General features: G+C 34.4%; 1 protein-coding gene and 1 long non-coding RNA gene across 3 annotated transcripts in view; both read left to right on the top strand.

Annotated features, from left to right (window-relative positions):
• LOC138138163 (protein bowel-like) overlaps positions 1–11255 on the top strand; it is a 34303-nt gene extending 23048 nt beyond the window's left edge. For both annotated transcript variants that reach the window (XM_069057944.1, XM_069057945.1), the window contains exon 3: positions 9871–11255. In XM_069057944.1, coding sequence (XP_068914045.1) covers positions 9871–10831 — 961 coding nt within the window. In that variant the 3' untranslated portion in view covers positions 10832–11255. The remainder of the gene's footprint in view (positions 1–9870) is intronic.
• Positions 11256–11564: 309 nt separating this feature from the next.
• LOC138137761 (uncharacterized) lies at positions 11565–14661 on the top strand. Its single transcript, XR_011161873.1, has 3 exons — positions 11565–11792; positions 11973–12072; positions 14416–14661. It is a non-coding gene; the product is annotated as an uncharacterized lncRNA (long non-coding RNA).
• The last annotated feature ends 5194 nt before the right edge of the window (positions 14662–19855 follow it).

The following is a 19855-nucleotide window of genomic DNA, read 5'->3' as shown; positions in this document are numbered from 1 at the left end:
TAACGAAACTCTTCTGCACAGTTGCTAAAGCTTAATTAGGTACTGTTTATTGATCCATAGTTTCAAATTTTTATTAGATACCTTTGCACATCACGACCTTGCACAAAAGTTATCTTCCAAAAGTACAGAATCGTGTTGAATTTACTTTTAACTGCTACTGACTGAGAAACAGCTGGTTTTACATCATTTTGCAATAGGAAACTTGTAAGATATTTTAGGAGATAAACTAAAAATTTTTGCCGAAGCAGTACACTGATTTTTACATAACGTTATCAAATATGTATTTCAAATTTCACTTTACTCAGTGCAATTTATAAACAGTATCAAATTATTTAAAAAGAAAATACCTACATAATCTTAACAGGATGTTTCTCAACTTGTTTTTAATTTCTATACCCTAATAGTTATTTATGGTATAAGTGGGTTATTTAAGATATTACCCACGAGAGGTATTTGTAACCTACGAGGGCTTGCCCGAGTAGGTTATTACCTCGAGTGGGTAGTACTTAATAACCCACGTATGCCATACAACGTTTTATTCAATATTCCAAAATTTTTAGATAATGACATTATTGATGAAATTCTGCTCCCGATGGGTTATGGACGTTAATAACCCACGGTGCTAATGGCAACGTGGGTTATGTATGTTATAACCCACGGTGCAAATGGCAACGTGGGTTATAACAACAGACTAGTTATAGCCCAGTTTACTTAATTAAAACTAACTAGTAAAACACAATATTACTATTGAATGTTGGATAAAGGTCTTTTTCACACACATTTTTTTCTTAGCACTTTTCAACAAGAATATTTAGTGGGATCCTTGACAAATGTTTCTTAGCTAAAACTTGATAATGGAGCGATTAGGATTACAGATTATTGTAGCACTCCATGAGTCTTTTGCCCCCTCATAATAATTGATTATTTTTTTGGAGAGTATATCGGGTGTTCATTTAACTGTATCCTCAAAGCTGGCGTTGAAAAATCGATTGTGAACGCACCAGTCGTCAGTCTGCACAGTAAAAACACGAACAACGCAAAAAGTAAGGTTAGATTTAAACAACTGATCCGTGATCCGTAATCCGTGGTGCGTTCACAGTCGACTCTTCAACTCCTACTTTGAGGATAAATTTAAATGAACGCCCGATATAAAAAATAGTATATTATGCAGTGAGGCAGACAAACCAGCCAAAGCACATAAAACCATTTTTGCTCCGAATAACATATGTATACTATTTTTTCTTCAAACCTTCATAACAAATTATTTAAGACATGTTAAGAAACCAGGTAGGAATTTCACATGATTTAGCTAGTTTACTTTACAGCCGCTCATCAGCGGAGATAATAACTTCACGGACGCCCTCAGCCGAGATAATAACTTCACGGACGCTCCTCAGCGGAGATAATAACTTCACGGACGCTGGTCAGCTCGTTAGATGCCATGACAATGAAGTGACATTTTAACATTATCAATGCAGCAGTGCAATGTCATATTTATGGCCGTTTGAAAAAAAAATAACTTTTGCAAAAAAATAATATGGGGTATCTCTAATTGAATTTATTATTTTCTCCTTTTGATATTATTTAACACAAATTATGTGATAAAAGTTTTACATGAAAATCAAATTAAAATGAGTTATTTTTATGACGATATGTTTTTGTGGTTTCGCTCTACTATTCAGAGAACTTACGTAAATCGACCTACAAAAATAGCAAACAATTACGCTTTGTCTAGAAAAAATGGATCAGTATGTAGAATCTACACCTACTTAGAAAAATAACTTTTGTGGTTTCATTTCAGTGGAAAATATTGTTTATTATTAACTGTATGTGATTTCACGATATTCACTTTTTATTCTGTTGCCTTATTTTTTTAGATTTTAATGGCATTATTTCTACATTTTTTATTCCATTGTTACAGTTCTTTGTATAAGCTACCGCTTCCTATCCTAGCATAATATTCTCTTTTTAGTTAACTTACGCCATAGTTGCGCGTTCTATAACGCTGAAGTAGCACCAAACAATTTTTTCCTTCAGTCATTGTCGAAAGAAAAAAACAAAATTAATAGTGCACCCATATTTTTCATTCTTAAAATGCATTCACGTTGTTTTGGCATAATGGGAGGCCATGGAAAGCTGCCTGCTGAATTAGGTTTCAAATTTTTCTAAATTTGAGGTTATAAATAGCATCAATGTCTAGTGCATTGTTGTCAGTTTGCAATAGAAGAATACTCAGACATCGCGCCAAATTCAGCTACATGATTGCTTTGTTCATTTTGATAGCTCCTCATGTCAGACACTTTAGTGAGGGAAATGAACCAGTGTGTCCAACGTTAAAAAATAAATCATGGCCTCCCATTATGCCAAAACAATGTGAACGGTGTTTACACTTTCTCCAGGAGGGTTTTTGTCTGACACATAAATTTCCAAATTATTACATCATCAAAAACGTCAAAATTGACAAAACAATGTAGAATGCGTTGAAACATTTTTCTGTTTTTAAAAAATGTTGTATTTTTTGCTCTTGTGCTATCAATTAAATTTTTCATCAGATTGTAATAATCGTTAATCAGTAATTTAATATTACATATTTAGTATTAAGAAATAATCTGACATCACACTCACACTGGGCTACTTTTTGTTACTTTTCATAAATACTTCTTGACATTATTCACTATTTTTAAAGGTAAACATGTCTTCATTTTTATTAATATTTGAATAATGTTTATTAAATTAAAATATTTTTATAACTTACACTGGTAGAAAATCTTAGAAAAAAGTGTTTCCAACATTTTGGCAAGACATACGAAATTACAAATTTCAAATAGGTAATCACATAATTGCCCAATATTTAATATTTAATTGTAGAAATTAATCGACTGCACGTGTACCTACTGTCCCAACCCAATAAAAATTTAATCAAATACATACTGGTAATAATTGTTTCAAAATTAAAATTCCATTTTTAAACCTTCTTTAACTAACAATTCATTTTGATTTAAAATGAACTAATCTTTTGAAACATTTCAAACGTCCTTACAGTAATTAGAAGGGATAAAAGTCATAATAACATTTTTACATTTCCAATTAACATTTCAATATTGGTTTCAGAAATTTTGCATTATGTTTATGTTTAAAAGGACATATTTTTATGTAGATATAAATTATTATTGTACTTTGTGCATTCTTTTAGTGATGATTTACTGTTGATTAAGGTAAATTGACTAAAATGCGTTGTTTAGTATCATAACCCTTCAAACCATTTGTGTCTGAAATTTATAGACCTTCACATGTCATGTATAGAAGCACGAGCTCGAGCTTCGTTCATTAAACCACGGTCAGCTTCTACTAGATAACCGGTGAAATTTCAGCCGCAAACCGACTCCGACCATCGTTCCTCGACCATCTTGAAAATAAATCAAGACGAATTAAAATATAAAGCCCATAATTTCAGGTTATATGCATAAACGAGATAATATTTAGCCCCCGGTCATCATCTGTCTTGCACTAAAAATAGAAGGGTAAGAGCGATACCAAAACTCCACCTGTTAATTGAAGAGCAGTATCATAAATATTATCGGCCTCCGGGCCGGACTAGACTCGAAATTCGACCGGACAATAGCAGAGAAACCCGGAAAATTATGTCACACCGGACCATCGACAAGTCGAGAGTAAAATGGCAGCTGGACGTTCGTTCCTCGAGATCTGAAGCACGGAGCGGCTGTTATCCGGTTAGCCTTGGAGAGTCCGGCCAAAGACCGAACAACGAAATAACCTGCAAGTATCTTGTGAAAGAGACCACCATACAAGCGTCAGGTGTGAATTGAACAAGTTCGGTTCGATTTTCGTACTATACGGTTGTGGGTGCTGCGCCACACCAAAGCAAACGTTGTCCCCTATATTTTCGTCGTTTTACTAGAGCGTTGACGAAATAGTTTTAATCAGGAATGTACAGGATTTAGAGGATATACAAGAAAAAAAAAAACAATTAAATGATAGGAATAAATTATTTTAAAAATAGGCATAATATAGCCTAAGGGAGTCCGTTTCGGCTCAGGGACGCGAGGGTCGCGGGTTCGATTCCGACCCAGGGCGAAATTTAAAATAATAAAAAAAAGGCTATATTCTGTCTCGTGATTCGGAAGTCACGTTAAGCCATTGGTCCCGGTCTATTGAGGTGGTCACCATGCCCCTCATAGATTTGTAAAACCAGTCCTAGACTGTGTAACAAATAATTTTTATTTTTATAATAAAAGGCTCTCAAGGATGGATGTTAGTATGTATTTCGATGTAAACTCGGGACTTCCGTTTACTTTTGTGTTGAGTAACAAGATCTTTTCTGTTTTGGTACATTTTAGTCCAAATTCACTTGGAGTACTAAAAAAATTAAAAATTCCTGTTCTGGGGAAGCGCTGGAAACCGTCAATTGTTTTGCTTTTTTTAAGTGTAAATTGACAGTTGTAATAAGAGCATGTTGACAGCTAACCTAAAATTTATAAACAATAAATCGTCCTGCTTCTTTCTTTCTTAGCATTAAAAATAGAATAATTAACGATTCCTCTTCTCGAAGCAAATATCTAAGGACACCCTTTGTTTTTAAAAACAAACATGTTCAATTATGTGCCGATAAACAAATGTCATTTGTGTGAAACGGCGGGAAATTCAAACTTTGCACTGTTCCAAGTGGTTTACTTTTTTAAACACCTACTCAGCCCAGATTTTCATTTGAACGCATGATTCTTTGAAATGGAATTTAATTTGTTATTTTTGATTACTACTATACTAAGAACGACGTAACATTTTATCTGCCCCGCCCATTACATTTTCTTAGTTACTAATCGAATAGGTTGTTAAGACGATCTGATTTACACAGAAAAAAATTCTAACATTCGAATTGTCTTAATAACATTTTATTTTTCAAAACCTAAAACAATAATTGTGGACTTGACAGCAAAATTCTAACCTTAACAACATGACAATTTTTTTTTCAGCGGCTGTGCGATGTTTTTTTTTTTGCCAGAAGATTTACAATTTTTCAGAGATACCTACTTTAATATTTTATTAATGGATGGACAATTTTATTACATCCACTAATTTATGTTTTGGTTTTAAAATATTGGAGAGGTTTAATTGAAAAAAGTGTAAAACCTTTATTAAGTATTAGTTTCCTAATAAATATTTACTTGATTATTGATTAAGTGTTAAGTGCATTAAGTTAATTGCCTTCAAATATTTTATTTGTTAAGCAATTTGCAGCAGAAATAAAAATAGGAACAAATTTCACTTATTGGTATTTTACTAGGTACCTATTTGGTTTAGAGATTTTTTTTTTGTTTTATTTTTTTTATAATGTAAAAATATGTTTGCTAAAAAACTTTAGTAGAAAGTGATCTCTTTGTGAATCATAATTTTGAAATAAAGCGGTTTGCACACGGCCGTGCATGTCTTGATACATGCACGTGCATACATCAGTGTTCTCAAATTATACAGGGTTCTATAAATTATTGTCGGGTCAAAAAATATTATTGTGCCGCCTTTTTGAAACAGATGCCCAATTTTAAATTATTATGAATTGTCACTTTTGACATTAATGGCATTTTATTCGCACTTTTTAATCCAGTTTTCGTTCCTTATATATATTCGTTTTTTCACAGTTAATAACATTTAGAGCTAAACAGATTGGCAAAATTTTTGAGGGTATGATTTTGCCAACAATCAAACTTGAAAATGTTAATTCAGAATTTGCCGAGTTTATTCTATAAAGCGGCACATTCAAAATTTCATAGCAAGCTGGACCAGACAATCATTTATAACTAGAAAAAAGTGGAAAAAAGAGTGTCACCGTTACACACTTTTTTTTGTTTAAACGTATAAAAACACCTAAATTTAAGTTTTCTTGATTCTGAGGTTATGTAAAGTAACAATTTTAATCGTAAATAAAAAAACTTCCATGAATTGAAATTTGGTATTACTCCTTAGAAAAAACAAACTTCACGCTATAATCGTATATGATACATTCTTTGTTAGTCCACCAAGGAGATTTTTTTGACCGATCCGCCATATCGTGGTGGGGAGTGGAATTGAGGGATTATTTACTGGCAAAAGTAGATTAATATTCAGTGAAGACACCTGTTACTGAAATGTGGTACGTTGCAAACACGATGGATTCAATTTATTTAGTTATAAATCACAAAACTGAGTGCGTTTGTTCTCAGTTTCTCCATTCCCGAAGAAGCACAAACACACTTAATAGCATAATCACGATCCACGAAAACAATTAGTTATAGCGCGTTTGAGCCCCGGTTGCACCCCTGCTCGGCTCTTACCTGCGTGGGTGCCCCTCAAACAAACCGAAACCGTGTTTTTAACGACTTTCTTACACCGCGACTCCGTTAATTCAATAATTTTTATTGGCCATCGTCAACAGCTGGTCGGCAACCAGTAATTAGCAACGTATGAATAATTCGCAAGTTAGCCCTACGGTGGCATCGCATAACTTGTACACGGTCGGATTCTCGAGGGATTAACTTAAAAATTTATGAATTTATTCAGAGCCGGACTGTAAGCTGACTCCCAGCATGTCCACTCCGTATATTATAGATTGCTCCGGTTAATACGCTGTGGAATGCAGAGAACCGTGTACACCGACCGCCAGGATTATTAATTTTTTATTTCGAAAAGTCGTTTTTTATACGTTTCTGCATTACGTTCGCGTTACGTAATCGTACGTGGTGTACTATTCAGGTGACGTAACACGTCTATTTCCAAAGGCTGAAGATATGCAGCAGCTTCTTTCAGGGCCAACTTGATTTTTGATCTAGATAACGACCCGATCCACATTACCGGCGGGACGGTTGTATTGTCGTTTACATCTTTTTAATTAGTCACACATATGGCGCAGCTTCGTGTAACAATGTTTTTTTCCGATATAACAAACCGTCATAAGTTAAATAAAGTGACATAAAAGCTGTCTGATGGGCCACAAGTAATTGGAGAACTTGTTTGGGATTTTGTTCGGAACAAGATAAGTTTTAATTTCACGAAAACAAGATGAAATCTCGAAACTGGCTAATAGGCAGAAAAATTGAATAAGATTAATCACAGGTATTGCCCAACAATTACAAAATCCAATTACGAGACGATAGATGCAGTGTCTGAGTAAAGTTAAACGTGATGTACACATAAATGCGTACATAAATAACTAAATTTATTGTTTTGTAATACATTATTTAAAACTATTAAAATTCGAGAGAAAAAGACATTAGATGTTTCACGATGAATTAAGTCAAACCAAGGTTTCCAACTGTGGAAATAACAAATTGCTCTATCTATTATGTCTCTGGTAATAAACCCAGTTAAATGGTAACTTGGGACAAAATAAAATGTTACAAAAGAGCTTTCTTAATTGCATACCTCATCCTAACAGTAATTTAAATAATCATCGTAGTTCAGAGACAAACAATTTAATATTTATGTGCTGACGAATTTAATAAGCCCATTTTAAAGCATTTTCGTTATAAATTCATTATTAAAATGCACACTTTGAATCTCATTAGTTCTGTTAAGTTCTTAACGTGACTTGACTTGAAATAGGAAATAGTTATTTTCATATGAGTAGCTCGGGTAACGCCTCGTGCTTCAAATTTCGGCCTCATACCTGAAAAGTGACAGCGCACGAATATTGAATAACATTTTTCGTGTTCGTTTGGGCAAAATCTTAAAAAACATTAATTTATTATAAATTTTGAGGTTATCTTTGACAGATGACAAGTTAGGTATATAACCAGGAAAGTTTATATATTTAGTTATATACCACTTTCCCGGTTATATTTCTCAGGAAACGAACACGAAAAAGTATTTGTAGCTAAATGATGATAGATCAACATTTATGTCGTTCATACTTCTTGAATTCTTGAAATTTGGAAGAAGATTATATCTTGTTTTTGGACAACAGTTTCAGTTTTTCAAAACAGTGGTATAACCGTATAACAACAAAAGAACTTGCTGTTATCACTTTAAATGAAACATTTAACTGTACTCTGTACTATTTTTATATTTATTATATTTTTCTTCTAAACATGATTTAGTCTTAATTAACATTGTTTTGTTTGACATCTGTTGGGCATTCTGCAAATTGACAACGAATCAGGGGAGTTTTATTATTGCATCAAAGAGGAATTCAAAACCACGACTTACTTTACTTTACGTGGAACTGTTCATGAATAAATATACTGTGTAGTCCAACATGTCCACGTCAAAGTCTTTGTGATTCACAAAATTTTTTCTGTATAATTCCATCACGTTTTCGAATATACCTACTTACAGAACAGAATTAATTGTTTTACATTTATTGGAAATGATATTTTTTCACACTTTACTTTCATATTTTTAAATTGAGCTGATGACCGACATGATTTCTAGATAATAAAAGACTGAACCATTTTTTAATGAAGATCTATCTCATTTGTTTTATTAAAGTATATGGTTCCGATTGACAGCTAAATGATGAAGATGAGTTGCAGATGATAACGTACGATCAAATAAAAATACCTGGACGTATCCTCTATTGTTTCTTGACGTTTGAACGCGAATCTGCAGATTCTTACTTCTTGCTTGTCATTTTTCGATTTCAAGTTTCAAAATCAGCAAAATATTTGTAAAATTGGATTTTTTACTTTAACCATACAAGAAATCTTTAAACTAAAACTGCAACACAAGTTTTTTGTATTCTTTATCAGATTTCTCCACTGTTTTTATTGCAGTCAATTAAAACATAGTACAAAACGCGGATGTACAGTTGATCGAACATAATAATTGAAATATAACACTAATAAAAATAATCATTGCTTAAGCCTCACTTCAAGAGTCGAATGGTAAAAATTAGTTCTTCTGCGGGGTCATTATAAATGTCCCATCGCAGTTGGAGTTGAAAACTCACACAAATTTTAATGTGCCGCAAGCATCGCAACGTTAGACAAACTATTATAGTCTAGTTTTTCCTGGTAGGCGGTTGCGCGTGCCATTTACAAAATCGTGCAACGAAATGCGACCTCCCTATTGGTTACTCTATTCCACTAACCAATAGGGAGGTTGCATTTTGTTGCAGGATTTTGTAAATGGCGCGCGCAACCGCCTACCAGGAAAAAATATACAATAGTAGACAGATTTCCACTACCGCTAGTAGCGCCACCTATCGGCGATACTAGTCTCACTCATGTTATGAGGCTTGCGGCACAGTCAACTACGTCACCAACGCCTACTGCGATGGAACAATAATTTATAATGACCCTGTACCATTCAAACCAGCTACTTTAGTTCATTCTTTATCTGTTTAAAAACCGAAATATATATCTTTTTAATGTTTCCACTAATTTTATTTTTATTATTATTATTTTGGAGGGCGAGGCAATTAATTCTTACCCTCCCTGTCACATTTAAAAAATAAGCTATCTACTATGAAATGCCAGTACGTTCTTAGAATATGTGATACAATGTTTCAGCCATGTCTAAGCGTTGTAAACTTTGAGTACCTCTTGAGTGCTTCAGGGCTAACGTCCCGCCTTGTTCATCTCTTTGTCTTCTCTTAAACGCATATAAATTAATAATCTTAGAACAAAACGATTTTTGGGAAAACTTTAGCAAAAATATGGTTGCGATTTAACTTTAATTGACTCAGTTGGAGTAATTATTCTGTCCCTGTTGTATCTCGGGCCTTGTCCATCCAACGTTTAACCTCAGCTCTTGTATGCATGGCACGCGAGATTTTTATCGTTTAAATGGATCTCATCCCGTGTAACGAGGCGAATTCCATCCCAACAACCATAACTATGCAAATGGCTTTCGTAATGCATCTTTTTTTCTTAATTGCAGATACATCCACAGCAAAGAGAAGCCGTTCAAATGTGGAGAATGCGGCAAAGGATTCTGCCAGTCGCGGACTCTCGCCGTCCACAAAATTCTTCACATGGAGGAATCGCCGCACAAGTGTCCCGTCTGCAGTCGCTCCTTCAACCAGCGCTCCAACTTAAAAACCCATCTGTTAACACACACCGACCACAAACCCTACGAATGCAACTCATGCGGAAAGGTCTTCAGACGCAACTGCGACTTGCGAAGACACGCTCTCACCCATGCCGTGGGCGACGTCCCGGCAGATGGACTAGGTGACGGATACTTGCCCTCCAGCGACATAGAAGGAATGTCTCCGAGACCCAGAAGCCCCTCATTGGATACTCGCGAAGAAGCTCCCGAAAGGACGCAGTGCCACGAGCCATGCTCTTCGTCGAGTCCTTACACCATGAGACCCCACCAGGAGCGCCCCGACTTCAGACACGGAATAGACGACGAAGACGACCTCGAAGAAGACCCCGAGATCGATCCGGGTCAGGAAGATCGACCGGAAATCGAGTGCGAGAAAGCGGAACCTGTACCGGAACCACCCCCTCAACACCACCCCCAGCTCCAAATACGGCGCGATTTACACCCCGTGAAATCGTCGACCATCACCAGTGGAGCTTTAGTCGAACAGAAGTTCTTGGATAACTTCAGGAAGCGACACCTGGATGCAGACAGACCAACCTACACGCCTCAGATGAAACTGAGGTTGATGCACCAGCCGCCGATGCAGCATACTCTGGTGCCTCAGAGCGTGCCGATGCCGCCGTCGACGATGAAACCCAGCGACGTGGGGCTCAAGATGGAAGCGGCGGTGGCGTCGAGCAGCGTGGCGAGTGATTTGTCGATGAAGAAAGATGAGTTGCCGCCGCCGCGGCCGCCCCAGAATCCTCCCAAGAAGACTGGTTTTACCATTGAAGATATCATGAGAAGGTAATGAAAGAAGGGTACCTAATGACAAAATTAGTTCCTTTTTTGTAAATATTGTGATTTTTGTACTTGTAAATAGATAAAGGAAGGGACTACATGCTCGCAATTTTGTTTTGTAGATGATAGGTTGTTTTGGGGGCGTGTTTTGTTGTACTTAGGTCACTGTGTATAGTTCAACGCACCCAAAAAGTGTTACGGTACAAACCTATGTAGTAAGTTTTAAGTTATTTTGGGAAACTTGATGGGATCAAAGCCCGGATGTACTATTGTGTGAACAAATCGATCTCAAATGAATTCCGATTGAGGTTATGTTAATGTAAAATTCGTTTTAATAATAAATTTGAGTAAGGTTTCTTTTTTAGTTTAGTCTAGTTTCTAAAGCATGTTTTGTGATGTACATTTGGAAATTTTGAATAAAGTATTTTATGACATTCGTCTGTTTAATCGTGTGAATGTGAATGGAATGTATTGATCGGGTTAGGTAGTTGTGGACCCGGATTTAATTCATAAAAAATCCCAACTTGAAAGTGGTCGAGATTGTCAAGCCTCTAATGAAAAGTAATGGGTCTTCTTTTCAAAGCTGTCCTCCGTCTCTCAGTCGCTGTCCTTCTCCAAGCTGATTATGAATAACGGATACATAACGAGTTAGCTTGTGTGGACGTCATTAACCAGCACCATCATAATTCTTCCTTTCCGAGAGTCGACCGGAAAAATTTTCCGATTTTTGTCCTCTCAAATTGGGCCAAGCCTCTCTCATGTAAATCGCGCGAGACTGACGAGTGTCAGCCGTAAAACCATTGTTCTACAATTAGGTTGTCACCGTGTTCAGGTGACAGAGACACTCCTTCGGTAGCTTTTATATGTTTATGCAAAAGTGTGTGGGAACCTCGTGGTGGAATTGTGGGTGTCGGATATCAAAGGTGTTCGCTGACGTTGTCCACCTGCGCTTCCTAACCCCTAATCTTCAGGTAGTAGATGACGGGAGATTTCACTTAACACCCTTGAATTTATTTACACAAACCACCTGCTTTTGCAGAAGCCGCACCATAAATTTTCATACAGCTGCGAATGTGAACTATATGTTAATTCCGGGTTGGACCGCTGTCTTCGCCCCATTTGAATTTCATTTTCGTTCCGGTTTGTTCCAGTTACTGAAGGGTGGCGACTAGGCCTCGGAGAGGGAAGGGGTAAATATTTTGACTGGTGCTTCAGCGGGGTGTAGTTAATGGACACGTTAAAAATATTGAGGTAGGTATTAATTCACTTTTCGTATACGTTAACTCTGTCTGAGCCGAAGACAGGAAAGGACACACCTTCGAAATAAATTTTAATAAGTGATTATGTCATAGAAATTATTTTACATTTACATCAATTAGTGGAACTACACCAGATCTGTGGGAAATTAAATTACGTGCACAGATTTCTTTGAATGATTAATTAATGGATAGGTTTGCGTCATCCGTCTATATTTTTTTCGGAATATTTTTTAAATTGTTCTTGTCTTTGCAATTGCACAAATCACTTACAAAACCAAATATTAAAAATTTATTTATTGCAAGACAGGTCGAATTTCTTCAAAGAACTTCAAAATTATTTTGTTTTTACTGTTTTTGTTTGGAACATAATTTAATTTTTCCTAAATATTTCAAATCAACTTTCTATTTTATGAAAAATATGCGCCCATTAATTAATTACAGATGATACCTAAAAAAAGACATACAAATAAATACATACTGTGAATTAGTTAGTGAATTAGAAAAGTGTTAAACCGTTTTATTTGTTTGTTTTATCTTTTTTACAAACTTTAATAACAGCTGTTATAACGGGTGTTCAAATGAAAAGTTTATTAAGTTAGGTATGGCCCGGTTGTATAAAGCGATGTCAAGTTCGTTGTTAAAGTTAACATAATGTCAAGCGATCTGATTGTGGGATATTTAACATTGAATTTGAATCAGCTAATCAAATGGGCGGATTTTCGACTTGACGCGCTGTTAGCTGACACGATGTTAACTAAGGTTTATATCGAGCGATCCATTGAATTTGTTATTAAAGTTGGCGCTGGAACTGAACCCGTAGGTCTTTTTGAATCGATAAACTTATTTGTGTATAAATTAATGTTACAAAATGCTATCAGTGGAGTCTAACGAAGGGCCCGTTTGTGCTTAAAACAAAATGGTGAACACTTTCAGCATCTGTTGTAACATTGTTTAATAAAATAAACATTACCATTGTCATTTTTCTCTTAATCCCTCGAATCCTTAATTCGCCATTTTCTGTTTTACAGTTGTCATTAAATGTGACGTTTGCCGCGATAGTTCAAAATTAGACATGCGTTGACAGTTCCAGTGCCAACTCTAATAACAAATTCAATTCACGATACAACTGGGCCTATGACTTTTTGTTGAAAGAAGATAAAGCGAAAACGGGATGATGCCTTCTTTGACAGATGTCAGTTATGTATTGCGAGTGTAACGTCTTTTTTTAAGTTGAGTTTCGTTTTTTTTGGAATTGAAATTTAATTAATGCACCAAAAACATCTATCCGACAATTGAGTCAGCAAATTAATCTCTCTGTTGGAATTGGAACAACGCACAAAATGTTACACAAGAATTTACATCTTTATCCCTGCCGTGTCACAGCAGTGCAGGAATTGAATCTAGCAGATTATCCAAGAAGATTACATATTTGTAATTGACGTATCGACAATGTAAGCAATAATGTCTTGGTGTGCATTTAATCCTTTCAACATAAACAATATTGACTTGACTTTCGTCAAATTAAGAGGTTTTGTATTCAATGTCAAATATGTAGTCAGAGACATGCCTTGCTCTAATTATAAACCTTTTTTATAATCTGCCCATCACATTACATATAAAATAAATTTAATCAAAAATGTCACTTCTTAACGTGGTCCTAACCTAACTTTTGTCACTGATGTAAGACATACATACTTCACAATATTGTGAAAAATTGAAAGCGTGCTTCATGATCTTTTCAATTGAACACTCGATATAATAACATCCGGTGTTCATTTAATTTTTTTTCTCAAAGTTGGCGTGGAAGAGTCGATTGTGAACTAACCATGGATTACAAATACGGATCAGCTGTTTAAATCTAACCTGACTTTTCGCATTGTTTGTGTTTTTATTCTGCAAACTGACGAGTAGTGCTTTCACAATCGTCTCTTCAACACTAACTTTGGTACTTTTTATGTTACCAGAATATGTGTCAATGATAATTTGTTTAATTTAGGTCAGTGTTGATCATTTTTCAATTGATTTAATGTCATTAACATTTATGCCGACAATATTTTGAAAGTAATAAAATATAAAATTTTAAAAATAAGTTGAAGAAAATTTTGAAATTTTGCAATTTTTGTAAATAAATAATGTTTTTTTTTTTAATATACATATCAGATTCTTACATTATTTTAGGCTTTGAATAGGGCAAATGCGAAAAAGTAAGCTAAAAGTTTGCTAGTTATTGTAAATTTATGATTAACTAGCTTTTGTTCAGGGCTTTCGTATATGAAAGAAAATGACATAGTCAATATCAGGCTGATTTGTTTTAACTCTTTTTTTTTTGTTACAGACTTGGGAAAACAAAAAATACATTTTTCATCTATTTATGGAAATATTCTGCTATTTTGCAATTCTTTAAGTATAAATTTCTAAAAAATATTGGAAACGTAAACTATGAGTCATGGAAATGCTAAGAAAAGGATATCAAGTGGCACTAAAGCATTTTTGTGATGCAATTGGAAAATACAAAGATGCCATCATCATTTCTTACAAAATTTGAAGTTTTAAAATGATGTAAACAAAATATAAATTCCATTTAAGCTGAATAAATGCATATTTTACATTAAAGCAATCCTTTTTTAAGAAATCATCGAAGATAAAATAACAAGACTTAATTTTTTTATCAGATTTAAAAAATTAGGTCGCGTTATTTTTGGCAAGATTAATTTCAGAATACAAACTTTAACGTTAATTATTTATTTATAATACTTACAGTTATTAAAAACACAATTATTAAAAACAATTTGAGAATCTGACAGGAGTAACATGAAATTTTATCCGCTTTTGACAGAAGACAGATTAGGAGGATGATTTATTCGCGATAAACATTTTTGATTGGATGAAAGCAAGCGCTCTGATTGTCTGAACGCGCATGTTTGATGTATGTGGGAATTAATCACTTAAAAATGATGAAATTATAAAGACAATGTATTTTTTTTTGTTCTCGAAAGACAGATCGTATCTCTTTTTAACAAGTAAAAAAGTGACATTCATTACAACCTTATTAGTGGAAAATATGTCAAGCATTACAAAATGCCCAAATGCCAGGAGCGAACCAAATTCCGAATCATGCAGGAACTTGATTTAATGTAGACAAGTTTAGAAAATAGCCTAATATCAGTCAAGAAGAGATGAAAGGAATTTAAGCGCCCTTTGATACATAGTTAGAAGAATATCTTCGCATTTGTGAATGGTATAAAAAAAACTAATGGGTGTATATTTGCGTCAGACAGTTATAGAAATAATATGATAAGAGAAAGAAAAGTGTGCAACCCTAAATCGAATTTTTCTTACAAAATATAAAGCGGTACTAAATAATAATTAGGAAATATTTGCTGTGAGCAAATTTTGTTGAAACATGATACAATGAATCTAATTTTTAGGTTATTTTCCGTGTTTTAAATTTATATCATTTGACACTCGTCCATCAATTTTGCAAACCAAATCGCTGTATCATACCATAAAATTTGCATAATTAATAATAAATTAAGTCTAAACATTTTGCAATCTCTATAATGTTGACGACCACAAAAATGTCTATATGTGTAGGTATGAAAAAAGGGTCATCTAACAATTTAGATTAATGGATTCAAATTGGAATCTAAGAATAGTTATTTATGCATTTCGTATGCGAAAGTTGTAAAACGAGTGTAAGCGAGTTTTGCAAAAGCATAAGTGAAAAAAATCATCCAGTTTGCTTATACATATATTTCCACACAAGATTTTTTATACAGACGTTTAAGTAGTTAAAAAAAACTTATTTGAAAATTTGACATTTGAATAACGTTTATGTAAAATTGATTAGGAAGCATTGAAATTTTTGTTTGCTTTCTAATTAGATCACCAAAAACTTTAAAATTCAGTTAATGATAAATGAATGTTGCTGTGAAAATTTTGGCAATAAAAAACATTCACCGTCATAAAAAAAAAATGTAATAACAATTTCTTCATCTTCAAATCAATTATTGTCAGTCATTACATTAACAAATTGCAAAAATAACTCGTAGAAATTTCCATATTAATAATTTTGTTTTCACTTTTATTATTTTTTCAATAAATGTTCCCATCTTGAGTATTGTAATGTTTGATTTCCACACTAATAATGACTAATGAGAAACCAACTATCATTTCTTATTTAAAATAAGTGAAAAAAGGTGGCTATTTTTCTATGGCTACAGAAACATACTTTTTTATTTGTGGAAAACTCGGTTGATGATTTGTTGTTAATTTGTTAAAACTTAACAAAAATGGTTAAATAGTTAAGTAGTACCTAATCTTACATAAATTTAAAAAATGATCATATTGTCCCGCTCAGTATATCAATAATTTCCTTTTTTTCAATAAAATTATTGATATTCATAACTTGTAAGATTGTCTTAGTAACAAGGTATAGATTATAGACTTGTTGAGAGAAGAAATATTTTGAACAAGGAAAGTTAAAATTATTATATTATTTAAGAAGTTTAGAAGAAATTAACTTTTATACCACCGATACGAAGAGATAACTGAGATAAGCCTTGGCCTGCAAAAGAAAAAACTTAATATTGTCCAAATGCAGTTAGGTTGTTACTATTGATAAAGTTACTAAGGCATACCAATGGACACTTTAATTTTTTATTTGTAATGACAACTTAAAATAAATAAAAATTTCAAATTTTGACAAGTCCGTCACGTCATTTCGTTTTTCATTTTTGCCATAAATTTTGTAAATGCACACAATCTTCATTATCTAATTATTATCTAATAATTTCTTGGGTTGATACTGTAAAACGTCTAGAAGCAAATAAATTATTATTAAAAGCCTCATAACTTCTATTTCACAATTTTGACACAAATAACATTTTCATGATTTTTGATTATGAATACATTTTCAGCAAAAGTCCAATCATGCATTAAATAAACGGTACAGTCACTAAAGCTTGGCCGTCCTTGAATTTGACAATTCAAATCTATAATGCTTAATATAATGTAGTCTTGATTTGTAAAAAATATTTGACAGATGAGAACACCAGAAAGTTGGTTGTGTTTTGATTAGGTAAATATTCGGTTTAAATAATTTTCAGTTTCTTGCTTGCATATAGGTACGAGTATAGTTAGATTTTTTTAACATGTTGGTATGAGCCACTAGTTATGTATTTAAAATAAAAAGTAAAGTGAGTTTCCGAAAACAAAGATTTGTCAATATATTTGTCAGTGTCTATATAATATGTCATACCTAAGTTAACCTATTTGTGATAAAGCCGTAATTAAACGATGCAAATTTGTAAATTTTGACTTATGTGATTGTCATTTTTGTCTCAGTTTTATTTGTCTATCGACTGTACCTAGGTATGGTTGTTTTTATCCTGACAAGATTTTACAAAGAATTTTTCGGCTACTGCTCTAAAGAACTTTTATCTGATTCTTTTTAATTTGTACTTGGAGGAGTGGAATTATGTATAGTGAAATGTAAAATCCACCAATTCGATTATCTGTACCTACTTACGTAGAATACATATTCTCGAAGTCCACCAAGATCAACAAAATTTAAAATTAGGGAAGGCTGTGATGCTGTGAAAAACAAAAGAATCGAAAACGTATGGCACAAAATCATTGTCTACTCTGTCACAAAATCTGTCTACATAACCTAAGTTTAATTACGATACGGATTACGTCGCATTTGTACGTACGGGAGGGCGGCACCATCAAATGTTAGTGATGGCGGTTTCTTTTAGGAACCGTTCTCAAACCCAAATCATTTCTAATCTTGCTGAAACGGTGCATCATTTATTTTAATTCATATAATTTTATGTTCGTTCTTCACAACTATTGTAATTGTGACATTTACAGTTGAATTATTCACATTAAACCATAAGTATTTGGTTGTTTCAGCCTCCCCTTATCTAAGATCTAAAAAAGCATTGTCTGAAAATAATTTTCGTCTATGAATTAAAAAAAAATCTAATATTAATAGAGTTTCAAAAATATGTCTTTAAAACTATCTGGAAATTCCTAAAACTTTAAAAACGTGTTTCAAAAGTTCAAAACTATATTTTTGCCAATTGCCATGCCACATTCACATGCCATTATTGTCGACACTAGAATTATAGTTTTTCTTTTAGTTTTTCCCTTTTGTCAATTGTATTTCACTATTTCTCAAAACTATGTATTGCCTATCTCTATTAAATGTCAGTATGTAGTTTGGAAACTGGGTCTAGACATCTAGAGCATAGCACCAGCAAAACGCATCTTCGCGAGTCGTAAAATTCATTATGCCAGACTTGACCCACCTGTAAAATCCTGAAACAAATCTAGACGGTATTTCGGACAACCATCAATTTGGCCCGAAAACTATTAAGCCAAAATTAAAATACGACTCGACCAGTTCTATTGTGTTTGTAATAATGACCTCCTCTCCATCGTACATTGTAGCACCGATTAGATGCCGCCTTGTAATTTAAAATTATTGTGACTGTACAACAGATGCGTGGTAGGGGCAAGCCGAAATTCAATCTCGCCTCCATTGAATGGTTTCGCTACGTCGGAAAAAAGGCCTCGAATCGCACGCTACCGCAAAAAAGGGTTATCGCTGGCGCCACGATGGGAGGATAATAAACTTTTTCCTGCGCACACAGTGGAGGGCTGATATTACGACTCCGCTGAAAGTTCCATTGTTGTCGTCATGTTCCGCAAACAACATAACTCCTGCAGATTGGCAATAGTTGGCTCCTTATTAGCTGCCACGGGCTTTGATTAAAAGCTTTATGTCCTTCAGGAAACGGTCCTAATTTACGGCTCATCCTATTAGTTTGCTTAATGTCCCCATCACTGGCGTTACGATGTTTGGCCAACTGATTGGAAAAAGCGATTGTTTATTGTTTGCGTCATTAGCGATTTTTACTCGAGCAGATCGAAAGGGCCCCAAGGTCTCCCGCAACAATTAAGCGAAAATGACGCAAGGGAAACTGGGAAATTCTTAAAAATTGTCATAATTTATGGAACAATCGACAATCCTCGTGCCACTTTTCTTAACAGTTTAATTGCACATCTCCAGTCGGATTGCGTAATTACTCAAAACCCGGCAAAATGTTAAATTACCACCTGGTAATTAAATCCAACCTTTAAATTTCTCGTGAAACTCTCGACAAACTGAAAACCAATATGTAAAGTAATTCTTCGCGGTGACCTGGCAACGCCGCATTCTGGTACCGGTTCTTATTTTTTATCCGCGTCCGAGTCATCGAACGAGGACAGACAGAGGAAAGACCCAGCAAGAAGAGGAGGATGCCAACACTGCTCGCATTCTTCAGCGTTTCATGACAAAAAGACAATATCCCAGCACAGCTTGCTTTGATATAAACCCATTCCGGTCTCGTGTTGGCTCCACGTTAGCTTCAGCGCGAGACGGAGAGTCCTTCGCGGACCGGCAGGACGAAGAGAGGTGACTGGAAGAGATTTATTTTTATGCTCCGATACATACATCTTGTTCTGGTGTAATTTATTTTTTATGCCGACTAATGAACTACATTTTTTGTGTTGGCTATGTGGAGTATTCCGTGGAATAATTCCAGATTTCTTGTGTCATTAGCGCGTCGTGGGCAAGTGCTAGAAAATCGGTACTTTTTTCTCCGGTTCTGGTGTCATAAAACCGCCAAATTTAAAAGCGCCAAGTCCGGCTTCAACTGTAAAACAACTTTTTTCGACCGGCCCTGGATTATTCAGATTCGAGCAAAACGCAATTAAGAGCTTAA

This window comes from Tenebrio molitor, chromosome 9 (genome assembly GCF_963966145.1).
Source record: "Tenebrio molitor chromosome 9, icTenMoli1.1, whole genome shotgun sequence".
NCBI classification, from domain to species: domain Eukaryota; kingdom Metazoa; phylum Arthropoda; class Insecta; order Coleoptera; family Tenebrionidae; genus Tenebrio; species Tenebrio molitor.
The sequence above is the reverse complement of the archived record's forward strand: the minus strand, read 5'-3'. Positions and strand labels throughout refer to the sequence as shown.